Source organism: Aquarana catesbeiana, linkage group LG03 (assembly GCF_042186555.1).
Source record: "Aquarana catesbeiana isolate 2022-GZ linkage group LG03, ASM4218655v1, whole genome shotgun sequence".
In the NCBI taxonomy this organism is placed as follows: Eukaryota; Metazoa; Chordata; class Amphibia; order Anura; family Ranidae; genus Aquarana; species Aquarana catesbeiana.
Genome location: NC_133326.1, coordinates 456,896,930 through 456,917,710, shown reverse-complemented (window position 1 = coordinate 456,917,710; position 20,781 = coordinate 456,896,930). Strand labels below are relative to the sequence as shown.

General features: G+C 41.3%; 1 protein-coding gene across 2 annotated transcripts in view; it reads left to right on the top strand.

Moving 5' to 3' along the window:
* GABRA1 (gamma-aminobutyric acid type A receptor subunit alpha1) overlaps positions 1-20,781 on the top strand; it is a 415,182-nt gene that overhangs the window by 1,872 nt on the left and 392,529 nt on the right. For both annotated transcript variants that reach the window (XM_073620840.1, XM_073620839.1), the window contains exon 2: positions 472-560. In XM_073620840.1, the coding sequence (XP_073476941.1) occupies positions 487-560 (74 nt within the window). In that variant the 5' untranslated portion in view covers positions 472-486. The remainder of the gene's footprint in view (positions 1-471; positions 561-20,781) is intronic.

Sequence of the window (20,781 nt, the reverse complement as noted above, 5' to 3'; positions counted from 1 at the left end):
ATGTAACAGATGGGGTATTAAAATAATGAGATTAAACAGCAGCCCTGAGAATCACATGGAGTTTGACATGAGAGCTCTGCTGTTTGAAAAGCTTCAACTAACAAGCATGGAAATGCATTCCTAAAACCGCATTGAGACAAAGTTCTTATATGATGTCTTTCAAGAATATAGATAGCTGACTCATTTCATCAACAATTATAGCCGAGTTTGCTCAAAAAAGCTGACACATTTTTTTTTTTTGGCTGTCAATACTATGAGCAATACCCACATTGGTTTATGTATATTCACGTTACATGCAAGGACTGGAGCCTTGCAGCGACATAAAACTATAGAACTTTATTAGTGATTTTGGTCAACAAATCATATTTTTTATAATTATGCATTTCATTTTATAGTCAACGCAGAGAAAAAAAAAAAAAAAACTTTATTCAATCAAGTTTGCCTCTAAACTGTGCTTCTGTTTTCCTGTAGACTCAAGGAATTGCAATGAGGAGGAAATCCATCTTGTTTAATTGTCTTTGGGCCTGGACAGTTATTTTAAACACGTTAACAGAAATAAGGTGAGTAGAATTTACTAAAGTGTCATATTGCCTGTTATGAGCTACTTGCAGAGGGATGTTTGCGCTTTTTTTCTCGATTTGCCTATGTACCAATAACACGGTGACCCTTTTCCTAGGAGTCATCAACTTAGTGAACCAGTTTGCTTCTTAACCCATTATTTTTCCCTTTCCATTATGACCTATCCTGAACCTTAATGCATTATGTATATGAATAATGAAGTGCATGTGGATTGGAAGTCTATTAACACAAATGAATGTCTTGGAAACTGAGATGTAAGCCAGGCCACAATGTTTGACCATAGATAAAACATTCTACCTGTTTTATTCACACAATCAAAAAAGCTCAAAATAAATTCAATTATTTTTGCAAATGAAACAATTCACTTTAAGAAAGTGTTAAATAAATGCAGTGTCATCCAGACATTTTAATCTGATATAGAATTAAACTAAAGTGTAGGGGAGTTGTGGCCTATAGACTTTTTTGTGGGGGGGGGGTTCCAGAGTGCTTATTCATAATTGCTTTGGATGTAAATTTAAACTTTTTTGGGTATAAGTTCACAGAAGTACTGCTATGTAATGCTGTAATGTTAAAGGTGAGAGGTTGTAACAATAAACGAGGGGCCTGCAAATCAACAAGGTGTTAGCAATATCATTGTGATGACCGAGTTTAAATTTAATCTGTTCACTCCTCGAGGCAACAAAATCATGAGCATTATCACTGCCAGAGGGCCTGGAGCATATATTATTTAGCTGATGTTTGCCTGTCAGTCAAAAAAAAGAAAGAAAACAGGGTTATTAAAATGTGTACAACTTATGGCAACAGGAATAGAATACGTACACATAATAATAAATAATTTACAGAATAGCTTTTTATTTGCTCCTGCTTTATGATGAAGATGGCCTTAAACGATCACAGAGCAAACAGCACCATTTGTTGTTTCCCATAGCCAAAAGCCAGCTTTTAGCAGTTTACTGTGTTGAACTAATTAACGCTGATTTCTCATTGGTTGCTTTAAACTATTGTATTGTACAAAATTTTTGTTCATACCTTATTACTATATCTTATATATCAAAACTTTAACTTATGTAAATGACATTACTCTGACTGGTAGGACAACTCTTGACATCAATCATTAACACAAAAAATGTGTCATCTTAAATATTTTTTTTACAATTTTTTGCCTGTGTCGTCATGTTAGCTTGGAGCTGGTTACCTTTTTTTAGTTATGCATTTATGAATGTATTTTGAGCTGCTGATCGATCTATCTATCTATCTATCTATCTATCTATCTATCTATCTATCTATCTATCTATCTATCTATCTATCTATCTATCTATCTATCTATCTATCTATCTACCTATCCAACAGCCACATGACTTTAGACAATCAGCCAATGTTAAACATTTATGTCTAAGCCTTATGGAAAGCAAAAAATACACGCCAATATGATGATGACCTGTAGATGGAGTCAGTGCACAGTGTTTTAGGGTGAGGATACAGAATACTGTGTATACACATTTTCATTAAACAGTGAATAAAGTAGACAAATAACATATGAATCTTCAGCAATACTAAGATGATCTGTACTTATACCTTACCAAACTTATTTTTTTATTATTCATCAGTTTTGATTTCTAGACTTCTTTTGGTAGTTTGTATTGGTAGGCTTATTAACTAAGTAAATCATTTAGACTTACAGTATGTCAACATGACAAAGAGCATAAAGTGCAGTAATGCCTAGCAGCCAATCAGCAATCACTTCTCCTTGTTCTGTAAAGTAAAATCTGATTGGTTGGTATGGGTTGCAGCACTTTTTAGGTCACATTGTTTTTTTTTTAATTATTATGCTCTCTTAATATATCACAGTGTGTGTGTGTGTGTATATATATATATATATATATATATATATATATATATATATATATATATATAATTTTGTTGTTCATTCATATTAATAAATCAAAATCCTATGTATGATCCTATGTGTTGAAAAATAACACTCGAAGAGGCTGTTTAAAATATATACAAATGTAAATATTTTGCAGCCAAGAAATGGCATCTCTACTGTATCTTAACAATTCATATAAGGACAATATTAACTGTGGTACAATTCAATTTGTCTCCAAATAAATTCATTGCTATTTGATCAGGGAATACAGCTTAAATTCTGAAGCCAAGAACCCTATTAAGGCTATAATTATTGCTTATCACAAATTTTCAGCTCATGTTGTTTCTCATCCATCATTTTCTATCTGTGAGTGCTTTCCCTGCCCATGCAGGCTGCATCTCCTATTCATTCAGACCACAGCCACTAAGGTGTTTTTGTAACTGACATTCACCTTAATCTTGATGCCCTTCTAGTCTCCTTGGGAATTATGCGCACATCAGTTTGCAACCAGACAATAGTACTACTTCTGTAGAATAGTTGTAATCCAGAAATCTATAAAAAAACAAAAAAAACCCCAAAACAAACAGAAATAAGCATAAAGCGTATCTAGTAAAATGCAATGGGGTGTACAAGTTTACATAGCTATTTTGTTACCTAGATTGTTATATTATAATAACAAGCAGATACAATAGCTAACAGATTTTTAATGATCTTTCTGGAGGTGTAGGTCTTGTTTACAACAGAACACGTGTTAAGGCGTTTTACATTAACATACATTTTAGATGCATCACATTTAAAAGGCTCAATTTCAGATGACTCGAATGGCAAAATGCAGGTCAATGCAACTAAATGCAACTAGATGAAACTAGAATGACTTCCTTCCAATGCACTGCAATGAAATGTGTTAGATTGCTTTCAGTAGAGCCTATTCACACTATTTTCTCATGGTTGTGTATTTGTCCGCAATGGAAACTGCAGAAAGATGAAAGACAGAACATCTGGTGTAAAATAGAGCCCATTTAGTGGATATACACTTAAAATATCCCAGGTAGTATATGAAATACAGGTGCACAATAGCGGCACTAGTGGGCAGGTGCCTAGGACAGCAGTGTAAAGGGGCAGTACCAGCGCCTCAGCATTTTCAAACGTAATAAAAAAGTTTCTTGCTATTTTGATTTCTTCTTCAATCCACCTCTGGACATGTGTGGCTAAATTCAGCAAAAAAAATGTAGGGGGAAGGGAGTGTAGATAATATTGAAATGAGCTGGAAAGTTCACTAGCTCAGTAAATCAAAGAAAAAAAAAAAAAGCTCTCTTTGTTTCTTGTTTGGTCATCTAAAAAGCTCTGCATTATAAACACACAGCATGGTGCCTCCAACAACACATTCTAGTAGAAACTTTTAGTAAAACAATCACATAAGCGGAGGCAGAGTATGCACAAAAGAACCTTATAATTTAGATGTGCCAATGGCATCATGTCAAAACACTGCTTTGGGTGCAGGGTGTGCATTGCAAGCACCAATTATGGGGTGGAGAGTTTTTGTTGACCCTGCTTCCTTCTATACTTCTTTTAGGGTGGAGATTTCCAGTTGATCCTGTCCAATAGCTACTTAGACTGGGCTTTAGTTTTAGTTAAAGTTTTCTTAAATTTTTTTTTTTCAATCTGTATAGTACTTATTGTACATTGAAGTGAGAAGTATCCCTTGTGCTGGAGGCTACTCTCTTAATTGCAATCCCCCCCCCCCCCCATATACCCCTGCAATGGTATTCTACCAGTGCTGCAGGGGTTAATATGAGCCACTGGACCTGTCATAGGCACTCATCAAGAAAAAAGACTAAAGCAGGGTAAACACGGACAGAAAATTAACTCTCGGTCCGTGTTTACCACTGACTAATCAACAAGTCAAAAAATCGACTAGTCTAACAGCCAGCTTCTGTCAAAAAAAACAGCATTCAAAACCAGCATTCAATCAGCCAATGGCTGCAGCACTGATTAGTGTAGCCTGTCAGAGCACAATAGCTCAGTGGGAGAGATCACAGCATCACACATTGTTTGTGTTGATGCAGAGATCTGTCAGGTTTTTTTCGATCAACCTGCTGGATCCTAGCTTGTAATATCACAATATCATGCTTGGCTAACTAGTATTGTGAAATGTGGGATACTACTTTCATTTCCGCTTGACACAATTTGGGCTTGCATTTAAGGAGCTGTTCACTGTCTGATTCCAATTCTATATTATAGATTTACATTATATCTGTTTGTACACATTGGATTGTTTGAAGTTAAATGGGAGCAGCAATATTGCTCTCGCCCAGGAGCCATTTGGTGAATATGTCCATTACTGCTCCCAGTGTGCATAGACCAACAAACATTTTCTGTAAAAAGCATTATCATTATTTCTATTTAAAAGGAAAGATAAAAAATTACAGCAGAAATTTAGGCCCTGTTAAAGTGATATTATACCCTATTTTTTAAAGTGATTGTAAAGTTTTTTTTTTTTTTTTTTTTAATAACATACAAGTCAAACTTACCTGCTCTGTGCCATGGTTTTGCACAGAGCAGCCCTGATCCTAGTCTTCTCTGGTCCCCCTCTGTCACTTCTGGCTCCCCCCTGCTAACTGCCCCTATAGCAAGCTACTTGCTGTGGTGGCACTTGTTCGGGCTTGCTCCTAAGCTGGCTCTGTGTACCCATTGACACACAGAGTGCAGCCTGGCCCTGCCCCTGCTCCCCCCTCACTGGCTGTGATTGACAACAGCAGGAGTCAATGGTTCCTGCTGCTGTGTCTGAGCCTATGAGGAAGGACAGAGCAGAGAGAGCTGCTGTTCTTGTGCAGTGCTGGATTGCGATCAGGCTCAGGCAAGTATAAGGGGGCTGAAGGGGTAGCTGCATACTGATTTTTTTTTACTTTAATGCATTAGGGTAAAAAATATTCAGCATTTAGAATCACTTTTAACGCTTTCTCCTAAGTGTAACACTTATGTTATATGCTGCTGATTGCATGCCCCGTATTCTAGTTTATGGGTGGCTCCTTGGTTTTCAGAGTGCAATGGAGCCCACCTAAAGCCACTCTTCTATGCACTTGCCAGGGAGAGGAATAGAAGCTGGCGTGAGGACACTGCCTGTGCCCACATGCATAGGTAGCCCCCACATAGGAGACATTCCTTCTGCTCGTCCTCAAAGACAGCCTCTGGAGTTGCTGTCAGCTATTGCTTTGGAGGAGGAGCAGAGGAATGTCTTGACTATGTTGTCCTCTTGAACTGCTAGTGCATGTCACGCAGGCAGCATCCTCACATCGGCCATATTTAATGTACTGCTTTAAATGTATTGATTATTAATTATTGAACTGCCCTTGATCATGTGATCATACATGGACCAGTATTTGTATGGATTTCTTCACTAATATTTAGCTACCCGAGCTATTCTCTAACTTTGAACTGGGGGTAGAATGCCCCAAGTCCCATAGCAATAACTCAACTGGGGTGGCCCACAATTCCTTTGCTATAAGGGCCCATGACAAGTCTTGGCAGGCAAGTGATTGTGGTAATGCCCATACACATTAAATGATTATCTACTTTTCATCATTTTTCAGTGAACATTATATGATGGGTGTAAATAATTCTTGGCTGAACAGTTTGGCTGAAAGGATTAGTTGCCAAGGTTACATTGTCCTGGCAGAATGTGAACTGTTCCCCTCCTATAAGGCCAGCACTTGGCAAATCTTGATCATATATGTTTGTGTATTGTCAGCAATATTTTGTCTATGAAGACCTTAAGAATCAAATGGAAGAAGCGGTAATTTATTTTATTTAGATCTAATGAAGCTTGTACATACTAAAAAACATACTAGAAAAATTGTCCTTACCATTGAATGTCACATCTCATCACTTAAAGTGACTTTTTGTTTTGCCAATGCAGTGCACAGCAAAGGGTCACATAACATCACCCCCTCCCCCTCCCTATTAGTATGTGCTCGTTTTTCCACTGAAATCAAAGTAAAATAACTGGTACCGCTGGGTATGGGTGTAACTTACTCCCACTCTCCCATGTGACAGATGATTTGTGGTTGGTCCATCACTGTCACATGCAGCTGAGGCAGGACTCCAAAGTCCCGTGTAAGCTCTGGCAAGACAGTTTAGAACTTGAACAGAGATTTCTTTCCCTTAACTTGGTGGCTGAATAGAAGGGCTGTTCACTTTGCAAAGTGAAAATGTTCACTAAATAAATAAATTGTGTTCATTTTTTTTTTCATTTCTCTTGCACACATTTGGGTAGTCAAGGTTAATGCAGATTTACCTTTTTTAATAAGCCCAATCAACATTAACCTTGCAAAGTGAACAGTCATTACTCCTTGAATAAATCTGGGATTGTTGACTTTGGAAAGTAAATGTTATCTAAGGACTTTAAGTAAAATAAATCATTCAAAATTAGTTATTCATAAGTCCCCTTGCACATAAATGGAAGTCAGTGTGAAAACAGATTCAGTCTATTTACTAAGCCAAGTTAACATTCACTTTACAACATTAATATTAACTTTTCCAAGTTAACAGTTTTTCTGTTCGTTTTTGCAGTTTTTGTAGTTTTTCTCCAATTTTATCACCTTTGTATTATTATTATTATTATTACTTTATTTTTTTTTGTGCTGTGCTATAAATAAGAATATTTCAAGGTAACTTCTGATCTATTAGATCTATTCTCGTCTTTAGTTGATCTTTGTATCGTGATGTTTTTGAAGTTTACAGATTAGCTGCTTCTCTAATACTATCATATACATTTTGCATTTGTTGTTAAGAGATGTTAGGATTTGTACCATAAATAGGTACACAGATAAATACATGATTTTCAGAAATTTTTTATTTTTAAATATTGTTTTTTTGAAATGGTACCTGTGGACATTTACTAAACCTGGCGCACTCAGAATCTGGTGCAGCTGTGCATGGTAGTAGCCAATTGACTTCTAACTTGAGCTCGTCAGTTAAGCTTTGACAAATAACACATGGAATTTGATTGGTTTCTGTGCAGAGCTGTGTCAGATTTTGCACGCTACAGTTTTAGTAAATAACCCCCACTGTAAACTAGCACAAAGATCTGCTCTATGCAGAGAAAGTGTTGGTTTACAAGGTTGTTAATGTGCAGATATTTGCTTATAAAGGAATTGAAGCCTATTCAAAATTTACAAAACACTGAATGTTAAAGGCATTGAGCTGTGCACTGCAACAAAACATGATGGTCTGGAAAGGAACCTGCATGTCTTCTGAGTTTATATGTACACAGGGAGAACATTCAGTACGTGCTCATTACAGATGTAGACTTTGCTTCCTACTTTTCTCTGCTACCCAATGCTTACCCTGCTCCCTCTTGATTTATTAAAGAAAAACAAAAAAAGATAAACTGTGTGGATACTGTTGGATCACATGCCCACACGTGTGCACAAATGTTTACCCACATGGACCTGGATCTGGCTGACTGTACAGTGATATTTAATATCGCCCAGTTTGCTGTGCAAAGCAATCAAATAATTATGTCATTATGCTTTCTGTTTCTAAAAGCTGAACTGCAAGATGCACAAACTAAAAATATTTAGAAAATTAACCTGAAACAAATAATTCAACTGGCCTTAGGGCCCAACAAATCTTATGCGCCAGGTTGCCATGGCGAATAGAAATTGCATCCTGGTGCCTGGGCTTTTGTCAGCCCATTCACTATTGGTCTGAATAATGTATCCGCCTGAAACCTGGATACAATATTCAGACAGCAAGGTGGCTCGGAGCAGGGCCTGGTGAGAGGGTGAGGGGAGCGGAGGAGGAGCAGGTGGCAGCAGCACCCGATCTGTGAAGTCAGGGGTTGACTGGGCAGGGTGGTAATTGCACAGCCAGCTAGGCTTAGATGGGGGGCGGGCACACAATGACATCAGGGCATTTAGTGCTTATCTCTCTTGGCACTTGGCAAATGCAGGACAGCGACTGAGCACGGCATGAGAGGACTCCAATCACTGAGCTCCTGCTGCCGATCTTTCTAATTCTCCTTTCTCCGGCCACATTACTGTCAGCATTGGCTTCTGCTTCTCCCCACAGCTGCCGGTGTCCCTGCAGAGCCCTCCGGCAGAACAGAGAGGAAGGAGTGAGACCAAATATCCAACATGGCACAGCCTCGGCACTTCCACAGAGAACCCCACAAGGTGCTGAGAAAAAGGACTACAGTGTTCTTACAGTAGTAAACAGGGCAAGGAGCCAGCCAGGGAGGGACATGTTGTTTTATGCACACATGCTGCCCTCTGCATCCACTCTGCTCTTAGACACTGCTGAAGAAGATGCACAGAACACGTAGGAGGACACATGGGGAATGGGGGATTGCATTACTGTCCCCATATACTACATTCTGCACCCTTCTCCTGCACCCTGCACCCCATGTCCTGCATTCTGCACACTATACCCTTCCCCTGCACCTCATGCCCTGCATTCCGCCCCTTGCACCTCACTCTTCTTCTGCATTCTGCACCACTTGTCCTTTATTCTACACACTGCACCCTTCTCCTGCACCCCATATCCTACATTCTGCACTCTGCACCTCACCCTTCACCTGCATTCTGCACCCCATGTCCTGCACACTGCACCCTTCTCCTACACCCCATGTCCTGCGTTCTACACCCTGCACCACATGTCCTGCACCCTTCTCCTGCACCTCATGTCCTGCATTCTGCACACTCTACCCTTCCCCTGCACCCCATGTCCTGCACCCTGCACTATACCCTTATGCTGCAATCTGCACCCCATGTCCTGCATTATGCACACTTCACCCTTCTCCTGCACCATGCACCTTTATACCACACTGTTCTGGCACAGATGTATGCATTCCATATTTAATTTGGGGTTTTGGATTTGTGTGGACACTCTGCCCTCCTCTTTTGGCATCCTTTTTTGGTACTCTTTCCCTGTTGTCCTGGCACCTTGCCCTTTCCCCCCCTTCCTCCTCCTGGCATTGATGCATTCAACTCACTATTTCTAATTTGGGGTATTGCATAATTTGCCCCCCTTCCCCCCTTTTGGCACCACTGGATGCATTCCTTCAGTGGCTTCAATTTGGTGTTTTGCATTGATACATGGGCCTGGCACCCGGCCCCCCTCTCCTGGCACCCTGCCCCACTTATCCTGGCACTGCATGTTTTCTACATTTCCATAACAGGGTTTTGAATTGATCTATGGGCCCCCTTCCTCCTGTCCTGGCACTGTATGTTTTGATATGTGATTCTGTGGGCCACTGACCAGGTACTGTATGTATTGATCTGTGGGCCCCTGTCCTGGTATTGTATGTATTTATCTATGGGCCGCCCTTGTCTTGGTACTGTATGTATTGATCTATGCCCCCCGTCCTGGCACTGTATAAATGCTTTCCATATCTCCTCCCTCGCATGGTGTATAGCTCTCAGTCCTGGCACTAGATATATCCCATACCCCATCTGTATTGTCTAGAATAAAGTATATTATTTCCTCTAAGCATTGTGTTCTATTTCTGGGATTTATTTATATTCAACATTTATGATTTTAGTGCTTATCTCTCTACTTATTGTGGTTTATATTAGTCATTGATTGGTATGGATGTTCTGTGTATATATTGTGCAGTGTTAACATACAGACTGATAAATTCTATTCAATCATGTTCTATTATTAGATTTACATTGTGTTGGTTGTGCTGGATTATCATGGTGATCAGTACAATGTAGGTTTTGTGTGTATGTTTTGTTAACATCGGGCAATATTGTTATACAATCTCCAGTATATTTTTTTTCTCCGGTGTTGGATATACATTGATGTTCTGGACTCTTTATGTCATTACGACATTACGTCAGGGTTATTGGCTGGCCGTTCTGCTCTGCTGTAAGTTAGGGTTAGGGGGTGCAAATTACTTGCCTTGTCCCAAGTGCTGACCCACACTAAGCTAAAAAAAGTGACTCCTAACTTTTTTAGCTGGCTCCTAGATTCAAAGTAAATTTGTCAAGCCCTGACTGGCCTACAAAGCAATGAAAAATGCATGAGCCAAATTAAAAGGCACAAAAAAATACTATATATCCCAAGTACTATACAGTCTCATGAAAAAGCGGCATTGACAAACGTGTCTGCCAACCCACTAAAAACAATGCTCTCCTTATGTAGTTGATATTTTATCTAAATAGTTGTTAACCACTTGCCAATTGTATAATTTAGATATATGGCGGCAAAGTGGGACAGCTGTGCCAGATCACATACTAGGTACACTTCAGGGTCTGGATCTGCTGATCAGTGAGTTCCGCAGCCTAGATGTAAGCATGGCAGATTGACGTTCTGTCAGTAGAGAAGGCATGGATCCTGTGTCTCTGCAAAGCAGGGGTACCAATCCATGCCTTTACCTGGTACAAGCACTTCCCGCACAGTAAGAAAACACCAGCTAGGCATACAGTTAACTCTTTGATTGCCCCTGATGTTAACCCCTTCCCAGCCAGTACCATTAGTACAGTGACAGTGCATATTTTTAGCACTGATCACTGTATTAGTGCAAATGGTCCCCAAAAGTGTCAGTTAGTGTCCAATTTATCTGCCACAATATTGCATCCCGCTATAAGTTGCTGATCGCCGCCATTACTAGTACAAAATAAAAATAAATGCATAAAAATATCCCATAGTTTGCAGACGCTATAACTTTTGCACAAAACAATCAATATACGCCTATTGTGAATTTTTTTAACCAAAAGTATATAGCAGAATACATATTGGCCTAAATTGATGAAGAAATTTGATTTTTTAAATTTTTTTATTGGATGTGTTTTTTTTTAGCAGAAAATATATATATATTTTTTTTAAATTGTCGTGGTTTTTTTTTTTGTTTGTTTATAGCGCAAAAAAAAAAAAAAAACACAGAGGTAGTCTAATACCACAAAAAGAAAGCTCTATTTGTGGGAAAAAAAGGACATAAATTTTATTTGGGTACAGTGTTGCACGACCGTGCAATTGTCAGTTAAAATAACAAAGTGCCGTATCGCAAAAAATGGCTTGGTCATGAACGGGGTAAATCTTCTGGAGGGCAAGTGGGTAAGCAAGGACAGTGGTGTTGATTTACTAAAACTGGAGGGTGCAAATTCTGGTGCAGCTGTACATGGTAACCAATCAGATTCTTACTTCAGCTTGTTCTATTAAGCTTTGACACAAAAAAAGCTGGAAACTGGTTTCTATACAATGCTGCACCAGATTTTGCACTCTCCAGTTTTAGTAAATCTACCCCAGCATGTTTGCTATGAAATACAGAGAACTGTGTTTTTGCTGATTTCTAAATTCCTATAGCTACAAATGTATGTAAGAAATACAATAACAAATATATGGAAAGATGAGCTTGTGTGTGTGGCTGAAAATACACTAATGCCGCGTACAGACAATCAGAATTTCCGACAACAAATGTTCAATGTGAGCTTGTCAGAAATTCCGACCGTGTGTAGGCTTCATCATGCATTTTTTGTCGGAATTTCTGACAAACAAAATTTGAGAGCTGGTTCTCAAATTTTCCTACAACAAAATCCATTGTAAATTCCGAGCGTGTGTAGACAATTCCGATGCACAAAATTCCACGCATGCTCTCAATCAAGTACGAGATGGAAGCGCTCGGTCTGGTAAAACTAGCGCTCGTAATGGAGAGAGCACATTGGTCACGCTGCAAAGTTTTTAATCTTTTAATGCAGCGCATTCTCTTCTTCTTTATAATGCTCTAATAATTAAGTTGTTTTTGTGCTGATATTCACACAGAGTTCTGACAAACTGATTTCTTTATTATTTCTCGTGATCTCATGAATAATCTTTATTATTTTTTTTGCCAGATCTCCAGAATAATGTTTATATTTTTTTTATAGCAATCTACTTTTGTTTTTATTTTTTTTTTTTTTTTATCAAGATCTCCTGATTTTATTTTTTTATTTGTTATAGTGATCTCCATAATATTTTTTTTCGTATTGTGTGTCAAGTTACCACAACACCATTATTATCTTATATTTTCAACCTCAAAGAAATTGGTTGGTGTTTGTGTCCATTGTTAATTTGACATTGTATTTTTGAAATGTACCTGCCTACTCACACTAACAAACTGTCTTTTTTGAACTAAAACACATAGCCAAGTATTTGTCAAAAAAAAATAGAAATTTATTAGGGGTCAAAACAAAATAAAGAGGAAGGCAACGCTGGATAAACTGGTGAAATTGGTGAAGCCTTTGTACCCCAGGGCAGACTTCAGTTATTTGACAGGCAAAATTGGTAGCCTGAGGAGTCCATTTAATAGGGAGCACAATCCAGTCTAGAACTCTGAGAGATCGGGAGCAGCAGCAGATGACATATATGTCCCCAGGCTGTGGTCATACCACAGCCTGTGTCTTTTGTCAGACCAGACTGAACCCAGGCCATCACACTCTTGTCTTCCTTCCACGCTTGCTTCCAGGCTGTGGCTCTGGTGTTGGAGTTGTGGCAGGAGGTTGGGGAGGTGGAGGAGGAGGAGGATGGTCCAACTCACACAGGTGGGTTTTGCTTGCGAGTCTGCCCCTCAACCCCTTATTTAGGGCCAGATACATCACTTCCTCACAAATGAGGCGTTGACCCACCTCCATTTCCTGCATTTTGTTGGCAGCCATGCAGGCATAGGCCTCTTGAATATTGGGGGTGGTTCTGAGGGCCACAGTAGCCTCCCAAATCAAAGAAAGCGCTGACTCCTGCACGTTCCTCCCCTTCCTGGTCCTTTTTGTTGGAAGGCGGAGGGGAGAAACCTGGGTTTCGTTTAGGCTACTGGGCCCAGACACCTCCTGGTTGCCACTTACCCCCGCCACCTCCTGGCTGCCACTTACCGCCGCCACCTCCTGGCTGCCACTTTCCCCACCACCTCCTGGCTGCCACTTTTCACAGCCTCCTCCTGGCTGAGGCTTTCCTGTGTATGAAAATGGGACATAGTTTTAGTTTATTGTTTATCAATCAAACACAATTTTGAAAAATATGTTAAACAATGCTATACCTGGCTCAAGCTAGGCTCCTCCACATCTTCTTCCTGGGTGGAAGGCCCAGGTTGGACTTCTGAAGCCTCATCTGAGGTGGAAGGAAGAGTGGAAGGAAGAGAGTGATGGCCTGATTTCAGTCTGGTCTGACAGAAATTGCAGTCTGTCATAGTTCCATAGTCATAGTACCAGAGCCTGGGGACATAAATGACATCTGCTGCTGCTCCTGATCTCTGGAATCCTGGACTTTCTATTATATGTGCTCCTCAGGTCACCAATTTTGGCCTTCAAAAAGTTGATGTTTGCCGTGGGGATCTGTGGATTCACCAATTCCAGCAATTGATGCAGCACTGCCTGCCTCTTTCTTTTATTAATATAAAAGGGGTGTTTTACCTGCCACAGACAGGGCAGCTCTCTGGACATATTGGTGAATTGGGGGAGGAAGCTGTGATCAAATCGATCCAAGACACACCACAAGACAAACTCTCATAATATTGTCCCAATATAGGCCTCAATCTATAAGCAGTATAGACCACTGATGCCCCAAGTTCAAATTGTACCTTTGTTATCACGATCGGCGCTTACGCTACTCTGTCCTCCGCTCGCAGATCATGCGTATGACGCATGCATGTTACGCTTTATATACACTGCGCATGCATGAAACTCTGCCCGCCCCTAACCTTTTTCCTAGTCTATTCCCCGCCCCTTCTCTTTCGGCGCAGTGGGAGAGCACATTGCGAAGAAAAAGCAAGTGCAGAGGAGAGCAGCAACGAGGAGGACGACGAAAGCTCAGAGCCACAAACGTCCTGATCCCGGAGGAGATTTAAGGCCTCAAATATGTCCTTTGTAGAGATGGTGGAGATGGTGGACATCTTGAAGAGGGCCGACTATGATGGGAAGCATGGACCTTACCCAAACCCAAATTTGAGAACGATCATGGCTAAAGTTGTGAAAAGTCTGCAGAAGAATTTTGGGGTACGGTGATCCAAGGATCAACTGGGGAAACAATGGTCAGACCACAAATTGAGGGAGCAGGATCAGTACAGAAGAATCAAGAGAGTGCTGCAAAAAAGTAAGTATTTTGTCATGTGTTCCTATTATTCTTATTCCTTTTGTGCTGCTCCATGTGCTTTTCTTTACTGTTGTACAGTTTAAAATGGCAAGTTTCAGGTTTGTGGGCACAGTAATTGTTCGTAGTAAACATTGTTTGTTCGCCCACTACTACGATGTTTTTAACAGATGCAGGTTAACTACATTTGTTCATGCCTATTTGTATTAAAAGAAGTTTAGTACATTGTTGTCTAGTTGGGTTTGTAACTAGAATGAAATGCAAACTTGATTCAGTGTAAGGAGAGGATACTCAGCAGCTATTTACACATCTGGACTAGGGATGAGCCGAACACCCCCCTATTCGGTTCGCACCAGAACATGCGAACAGGAAAAAAGTTAGTTCAAACACATGAACACCGTTAAAGTCTATGGGACACGAACATGAATAATCAAAAGTGCTAATTTTAAAGGCTTATATGCAAGTTATTGTCATAAAAAGTGTTTGGGGATCCCCAGGGGACATGGATCAATGCAAAAAAAGTTTTAAAAATGGCCGTTTTTTCGGGAGCAGTGATTTTAATAATGCTTAAAGTCAAACAATAAAAGTGCAATATCCCTTTAAATTTCGTAGCTGGGGGGTGTCTATAGTATGCCTGTAAAGGGGCGCATGTTTCCCCATGTTTAGAACAGTCTGACAGCAAAATGACATTTCAAAGGTAAAAAAGTCATTTAAAACTATTTGCGGCTATTGCATTGCCGGTCCGACAATACACATAGAAGTTCATTGATAAAAACGGCATTGGAATTCCCCACAGGGGAACCCCGAACCAAAATTAAAAACAAAAAAATGACGTGGGGGGTCCCCCTAAATTCCATACCAGGCCCTTCAGGTCTGGTATGGATTTTAAGGGGAATCCCGCGCCAAAATTTAAAAAAAAAACGGCGTGGGGTCCCCCCAAAAATCCATACCAGACCCTTATCCGAGCACGCAACCTGGCAGGCCGCAGGAAAAGAGGGGGGACAAGAGAGCGCCCCCCCCTGAACTGTACCAGGCCACATGCCCTCAACATTGGGAGGGTGCTTTGGGGTAGCCCCCAAAACACCTTGTCCCCATGTTGATGAGGACAAGGGCCTCATCCCCACAACCCTGGCCGGTGGTTGTGGGGGTCTGCAGGTGGGGGGCTTATCGGAATCTGGAAGCCCCCTTTAACAAGGGGACCCCCAGATCCCGCCCCCCCTGTGTGAAATGGTAAGAGACAGTTTTTGACAATTCCTTTATTTAAATGCTTCTTCTTTCTTCTTTCTTCTATTTTCCTTCATCTTCTGGTTCTTCTGTTTCTTCTGGTTCTTCCTCCGGTGTTCTTGTCCAGCATCTCCTCCGCGGCGTCTTCTTCCCTTCTTCTCCTCGGACCACTCCGCATCCATGATGGCATGGAGGGAGGCTCCCGCTCTTCTCTTCATCTTCTTCTCTTCTTAATCTTCTTTTCTTCTTTTCCTCTTCATCTTCTTCTCTTCTTCATCTTCTTCTCCAGGCCGATCCGCATCCATGCTGGCATGGAGGGAGGCTCCCGCTGTGTGACGCGTCTCCTCTTCTGACGGTTCTTAAATAACGGGGGGGTGGGGTCACCCGGTGACCCCGCCCCCCTCTGACACACGGTGACTTGACGGGACTTTCCTGTGACGTCACGGGGAATGCCACAGGAAAGTCCCATCATGTCCCTTGCATCAGAGGGGGCGGGGCCACCCGGTGACCCCGCCCCCCTCTGACGCAAGGGACATGACGGGACTTCCCTGTGGCATTCCCCGTGATGTCACAGGGAAGTCCCGTCAAGTCACCGTGCGTCAGAGGGGGGCGGGGTCACCGTTATTTAAGAACCGTCAGAAGAGGAGATGCGTCACACAGCGGGAGCCTCTCTCCATGCCAGCATGGATGCAGAGCGGCCCAGAGAAGAAAATGAAGAAGAGAAGAAGATGAAGAAGAGAAGAAGATGAAGAAAAGAGCGGGAGCCTCCCTCCATGCCATCATGGATGCGGAGCGCCCCGAGGAGAAGAAGGGAAGAAGACGCCGCAGAGGAGATGCTGGACGAGAACACCAAAGGAAGAACCAGAAGAACCAGAAGAACCAGAAGAAGAAGAACATGAAGGAAGATAGAAGAAAGAAGAAGCATTTAAATAAAGGAATTGTCAAAAACTGTCTCTTGTCATTTTTAACATCTTTGACAGTTTTTTAGTGAAATGGTAGGGGTACTTTTGTACCCCCTTACCATTTCACACGGGGGGTTGGGATCTGGGGGCCCCCTTGTTAAAGGGGGCTTCCAGATTCCGATAAGCCCCCCGCCCGCAGACCCCCACAACCACCGGCCAGGGTTGTGGGGATAAGGCCCTTGTCCTCATCAACATGGGGACAAGGTGTTTTGGGGGCTACCCCAAAGCACCCTCCCAATGTTGAGGGCATGTGGCCTGGTGCGGTTCAGGAGGGGGGGCGCTCTCTTGTCCCACCCTCTTTTCCTGCGGCCTGCCAGGTTGCGTGCTCGGATTAGGGTCTGGTATGGATTCTTGGGGGGACCTCACGCCGTTTTTTTTTATTTTGGCGCGGGGTTCCCCTTAATATTCATACCAGACCCTAAGGGTCTGGTATGGAACTTAGGGGGACCCCTCACGTCATTTTTTTTAAAATTTTGGCCGGGGTTCCCCTTAATATCCATACCAGACCTGAAGGGCCTGGTATGGAATTTAGGGGGAACCCCCACATCATTTTTTTTTAAATTTTGGCCGGGGTACCCCTTAATATCCATACCAGGCCTGAAGGGCCTGGTATGGAATTTAGGGGGACCCCCACGTCATTTTTTTTTAAATTTTGGTTCGGGGTTCCCCTGTGGGGAATTCCCATGCTGTTTTTATCAATGAACTTCTATGTGTATTGTCGGATGGAAATGCAATAGCCGCGAGTAGTTTTAAATGACTTTTTTTCCTTGGAATTGTCATTTTGCTGTCAGACTGTTCTAAACACGGGAAACATGCGCCCATTTACAGGCATACTATAGACACCCCCCAGCTACGAAATTTAAAGGGATATTACACTTTTATTGTTTGACTTTAAGCATTATTAAAATCACTGCTCCTGAAAAAACGTCCGTTTTTAAAACTTTTTTTTGCATTGATCCATGTCCCCTGGGGCAGGACCCAGGTCCCCAAACACTTTTTATGACAATAACTTGCATATAAGCCTTTAAAATTAGCAATTTTGATTTCTCCCATAGACTTTTAAAGGGTGTTCCGTGGCATTCGAATTTGCCGCGAACACCCCAAATTGTTCGCTGTTCGGCAAACTTGCGAACAGCTGATGTTCGAGTCGAACATGAGTTCGACCCAAACTCGAAGCTCATCCCTAATCTGGATGTAGTTTGGGACACCAGAACAAACTTTTTAGGGTGTCCCACACAGGTAATCCAGTGGATGGATACTAGGGGTGTCTCCATGTTTGAAACTTGCACAAAACAGGTAAGTATTCTAGCTTTAGAAAGGGAAAAAAATTGTTTTCAGCTTGGAACTCTGCCAAAACAGACAATTGTACGTCACTTCCAAGCAATATTTCATATTCCTGTTTCTGGCCTCAAATTTCTGTGTGCTTATTATACCTTTTTTTAATTCACATAGGAGAGAAAAGACTCGGGACATCAGAGACACCAGGGACCCCCAACCTCATAAAGAAGGGGAACTCAGCATACCACAACCTCAGGATGTGGAGGAAGGAGAGGTTTATGAAGTGGGCGAAATAGTCACCACAACAGGTGAGTGTCTGAGTCCACAGCTTCAGGTAATAGATATATGCCTGCATATTTATAATACATTGTGTGTTTTTTTATTTTAGGTGATGTGGATGTTGTGGAAGAAGAATCTCATTTCACAAATGCAAGTGCACACGTCCTCATCTGGGAGATCATGGTGTGCAATCATGATTTACAGAAGATCAAAGACTACATGAATGATGCGTAAAAAAGACTAAAAAACACCATTGATGTTTTAGGCAGAATCTAAAACACCCCAAAATTATTCAAGTTTGTTTTTATTTTTCTGATTTTTCAAACTATTTTAAATTATTTTAAAAGCCAAATTTTGAAGATATACACAGTGTGTCAACATGTGCTATCTGCCATCACGAGATATCACCGTACACATTTTGTGGGTGCAACCCCTTCCTCGCGATTAAAGTAGATGAGAGGAAGGGGTTGCACCCCAGAAACACGTCCATTGATCCCCCATGATGGAAGCTAGCACATGTTGACATCAGGCATGGGATCAGGAGGGAAATCTCCATTTTGACTCCCAATTTGTGTGCATCTTCAAAATTTGGCTTTCACGGGGGTGACATCACCCCTTCTGATGAAGGCAATATCAACACAGTTTGGACATAATAATGTCTGATATTGCCTTCACTTTGACAAAGTTGAACTTTGTAAGTTCCTGAGTTGTGTATGTTTATGGTTTTAAACATGCCTGTTTAACCCAAAAAAGGCTACTGTCAAACCTAAAAATGTTATACAACAAATATGTTGGTTTGTTCAAAAACCCTTTTCTAACGCACACGTAAATGTGCTTTGAGTAAAATGTTTTCTACTCAACAAAGTGTGGCTTCTTCTTTCAATACTCAATACCAGTTTTTGGAATAATTTGGTGTTTACAGTGGCAATGGGGGTTATTTACTAAAGGCAAATCCACTTGGCACTACAAGTGCACTTTCAGTGCAGTTTCAGTGCACTTTCAAGTGCACTTTTGCAGTGCACTTGTAGTGTAAAGTGGATTTTCCTTTAGTAAATAACACCCACAGTGCTCTAAAATGTGCCCCAATCAGGCCAGTTTCGGGACTCAAAACAATGAATTCATGGTGCTGAAAGGGATGTTTTTTTTTATCATTAATGCATTACATACATTAACAACAACAACAAGGTGTGTGTGTGTGTGTGTGTGTGTGTGTGTAGCAGACCCACAACATAATAGTTAGCTGAAGAAGAGATTGTCACCTCATGTATCAAATAAATGACGTTTGCACTATTGAAGAAAATGGCCAAAAAGAAAAGCCCATTGGAGAACCTAGGAGACGGCTAAAAGAAACACAAGCAGTAAATCAAATAAAATATTATTTCAGTTTAACAAAAAAATGTATTTTAAAAATGTATATCAAACATTTGCTGGCATATCAATGGCCCCCCTACCCACAAAGTATTCCATATATTTTTGACGGACCTCGCGGGAGCTTTGGCAGGGCAAGCCAGGACGGCCATCTTCAAGCGCCATCAGGGTTATTGTTTGTTCTGGAAATCCGGCCTCAGGCCCAACTGAGGCCACATAGTTTGTAACATTTCTCCTGAGAAAGTTATGCAGAATGCAGCTTGCAAGTATTATATGGTTTAGTTTATATTCCACCATGTTAATTGGCATCAGGAATAGGTGGAACCAGCTGGCCATTATGCTGAAAGCATTCTTCACCACTCTTCTGGCACTGGCCAGCCGGTAGCTGCATCAGGTGTTCACCAAGCCCAAACGCTTCATCAGTGACAAAGACGAAAGGTAGAGCAGCCACGTTGTCTTCCGGAGGTGGCAATCCCAAGCCACCACTCTGGAGCCATCCGTAGAACTTGGTCTGGGCAATGACTCCACCATCCAACATCCGGCCATTCTTCCCCACGTCCACATAGAAAAACTCATATGTCGCCGACACCACCACCAACATCGCTATACTATTAAACCCCTTATAGTTTTAATAGTATAACCCCGAGTTGGGGGGTGGCACTATGTGGATGTGTTTCCCATCAATTGCCCCTCCTCAGTTGGGAAGTCCCAGCGCTGCGCAAATTGGGAAGCCACAGTCTGCCATTCCTGTGGCGTGAAACAAGAAAAAAAAATTAGTACTTTGCACATAACACTGCAAGCAGATTAGACACAAACATTCTTGGGCAACATAAGTATATAACATTTTTTATAAGAAGTATTTAAAGACAAAAACATAAGGTCCACTTATCAGATTCCTCACCCCCTCTGATGACCCATTGTAAAAATTTTAGGGTGGGGGGAGATGTTTTGGACAGGTAACCCTCTCCACTTCATTGAGAACTGAATGCATAAATAATGTGTGTTACTTTGACCAGGCCCTCCTTACTTACACTATTGGCAGCCCACTGGACAGGTAAGAAGTGTCATAATACAAAAATATAAATATACACTGTACAAATTGAAGTACATTTTTATATTCTGCAATTACCTATCAAGATAATAGGAGAACAAAACTTTAAG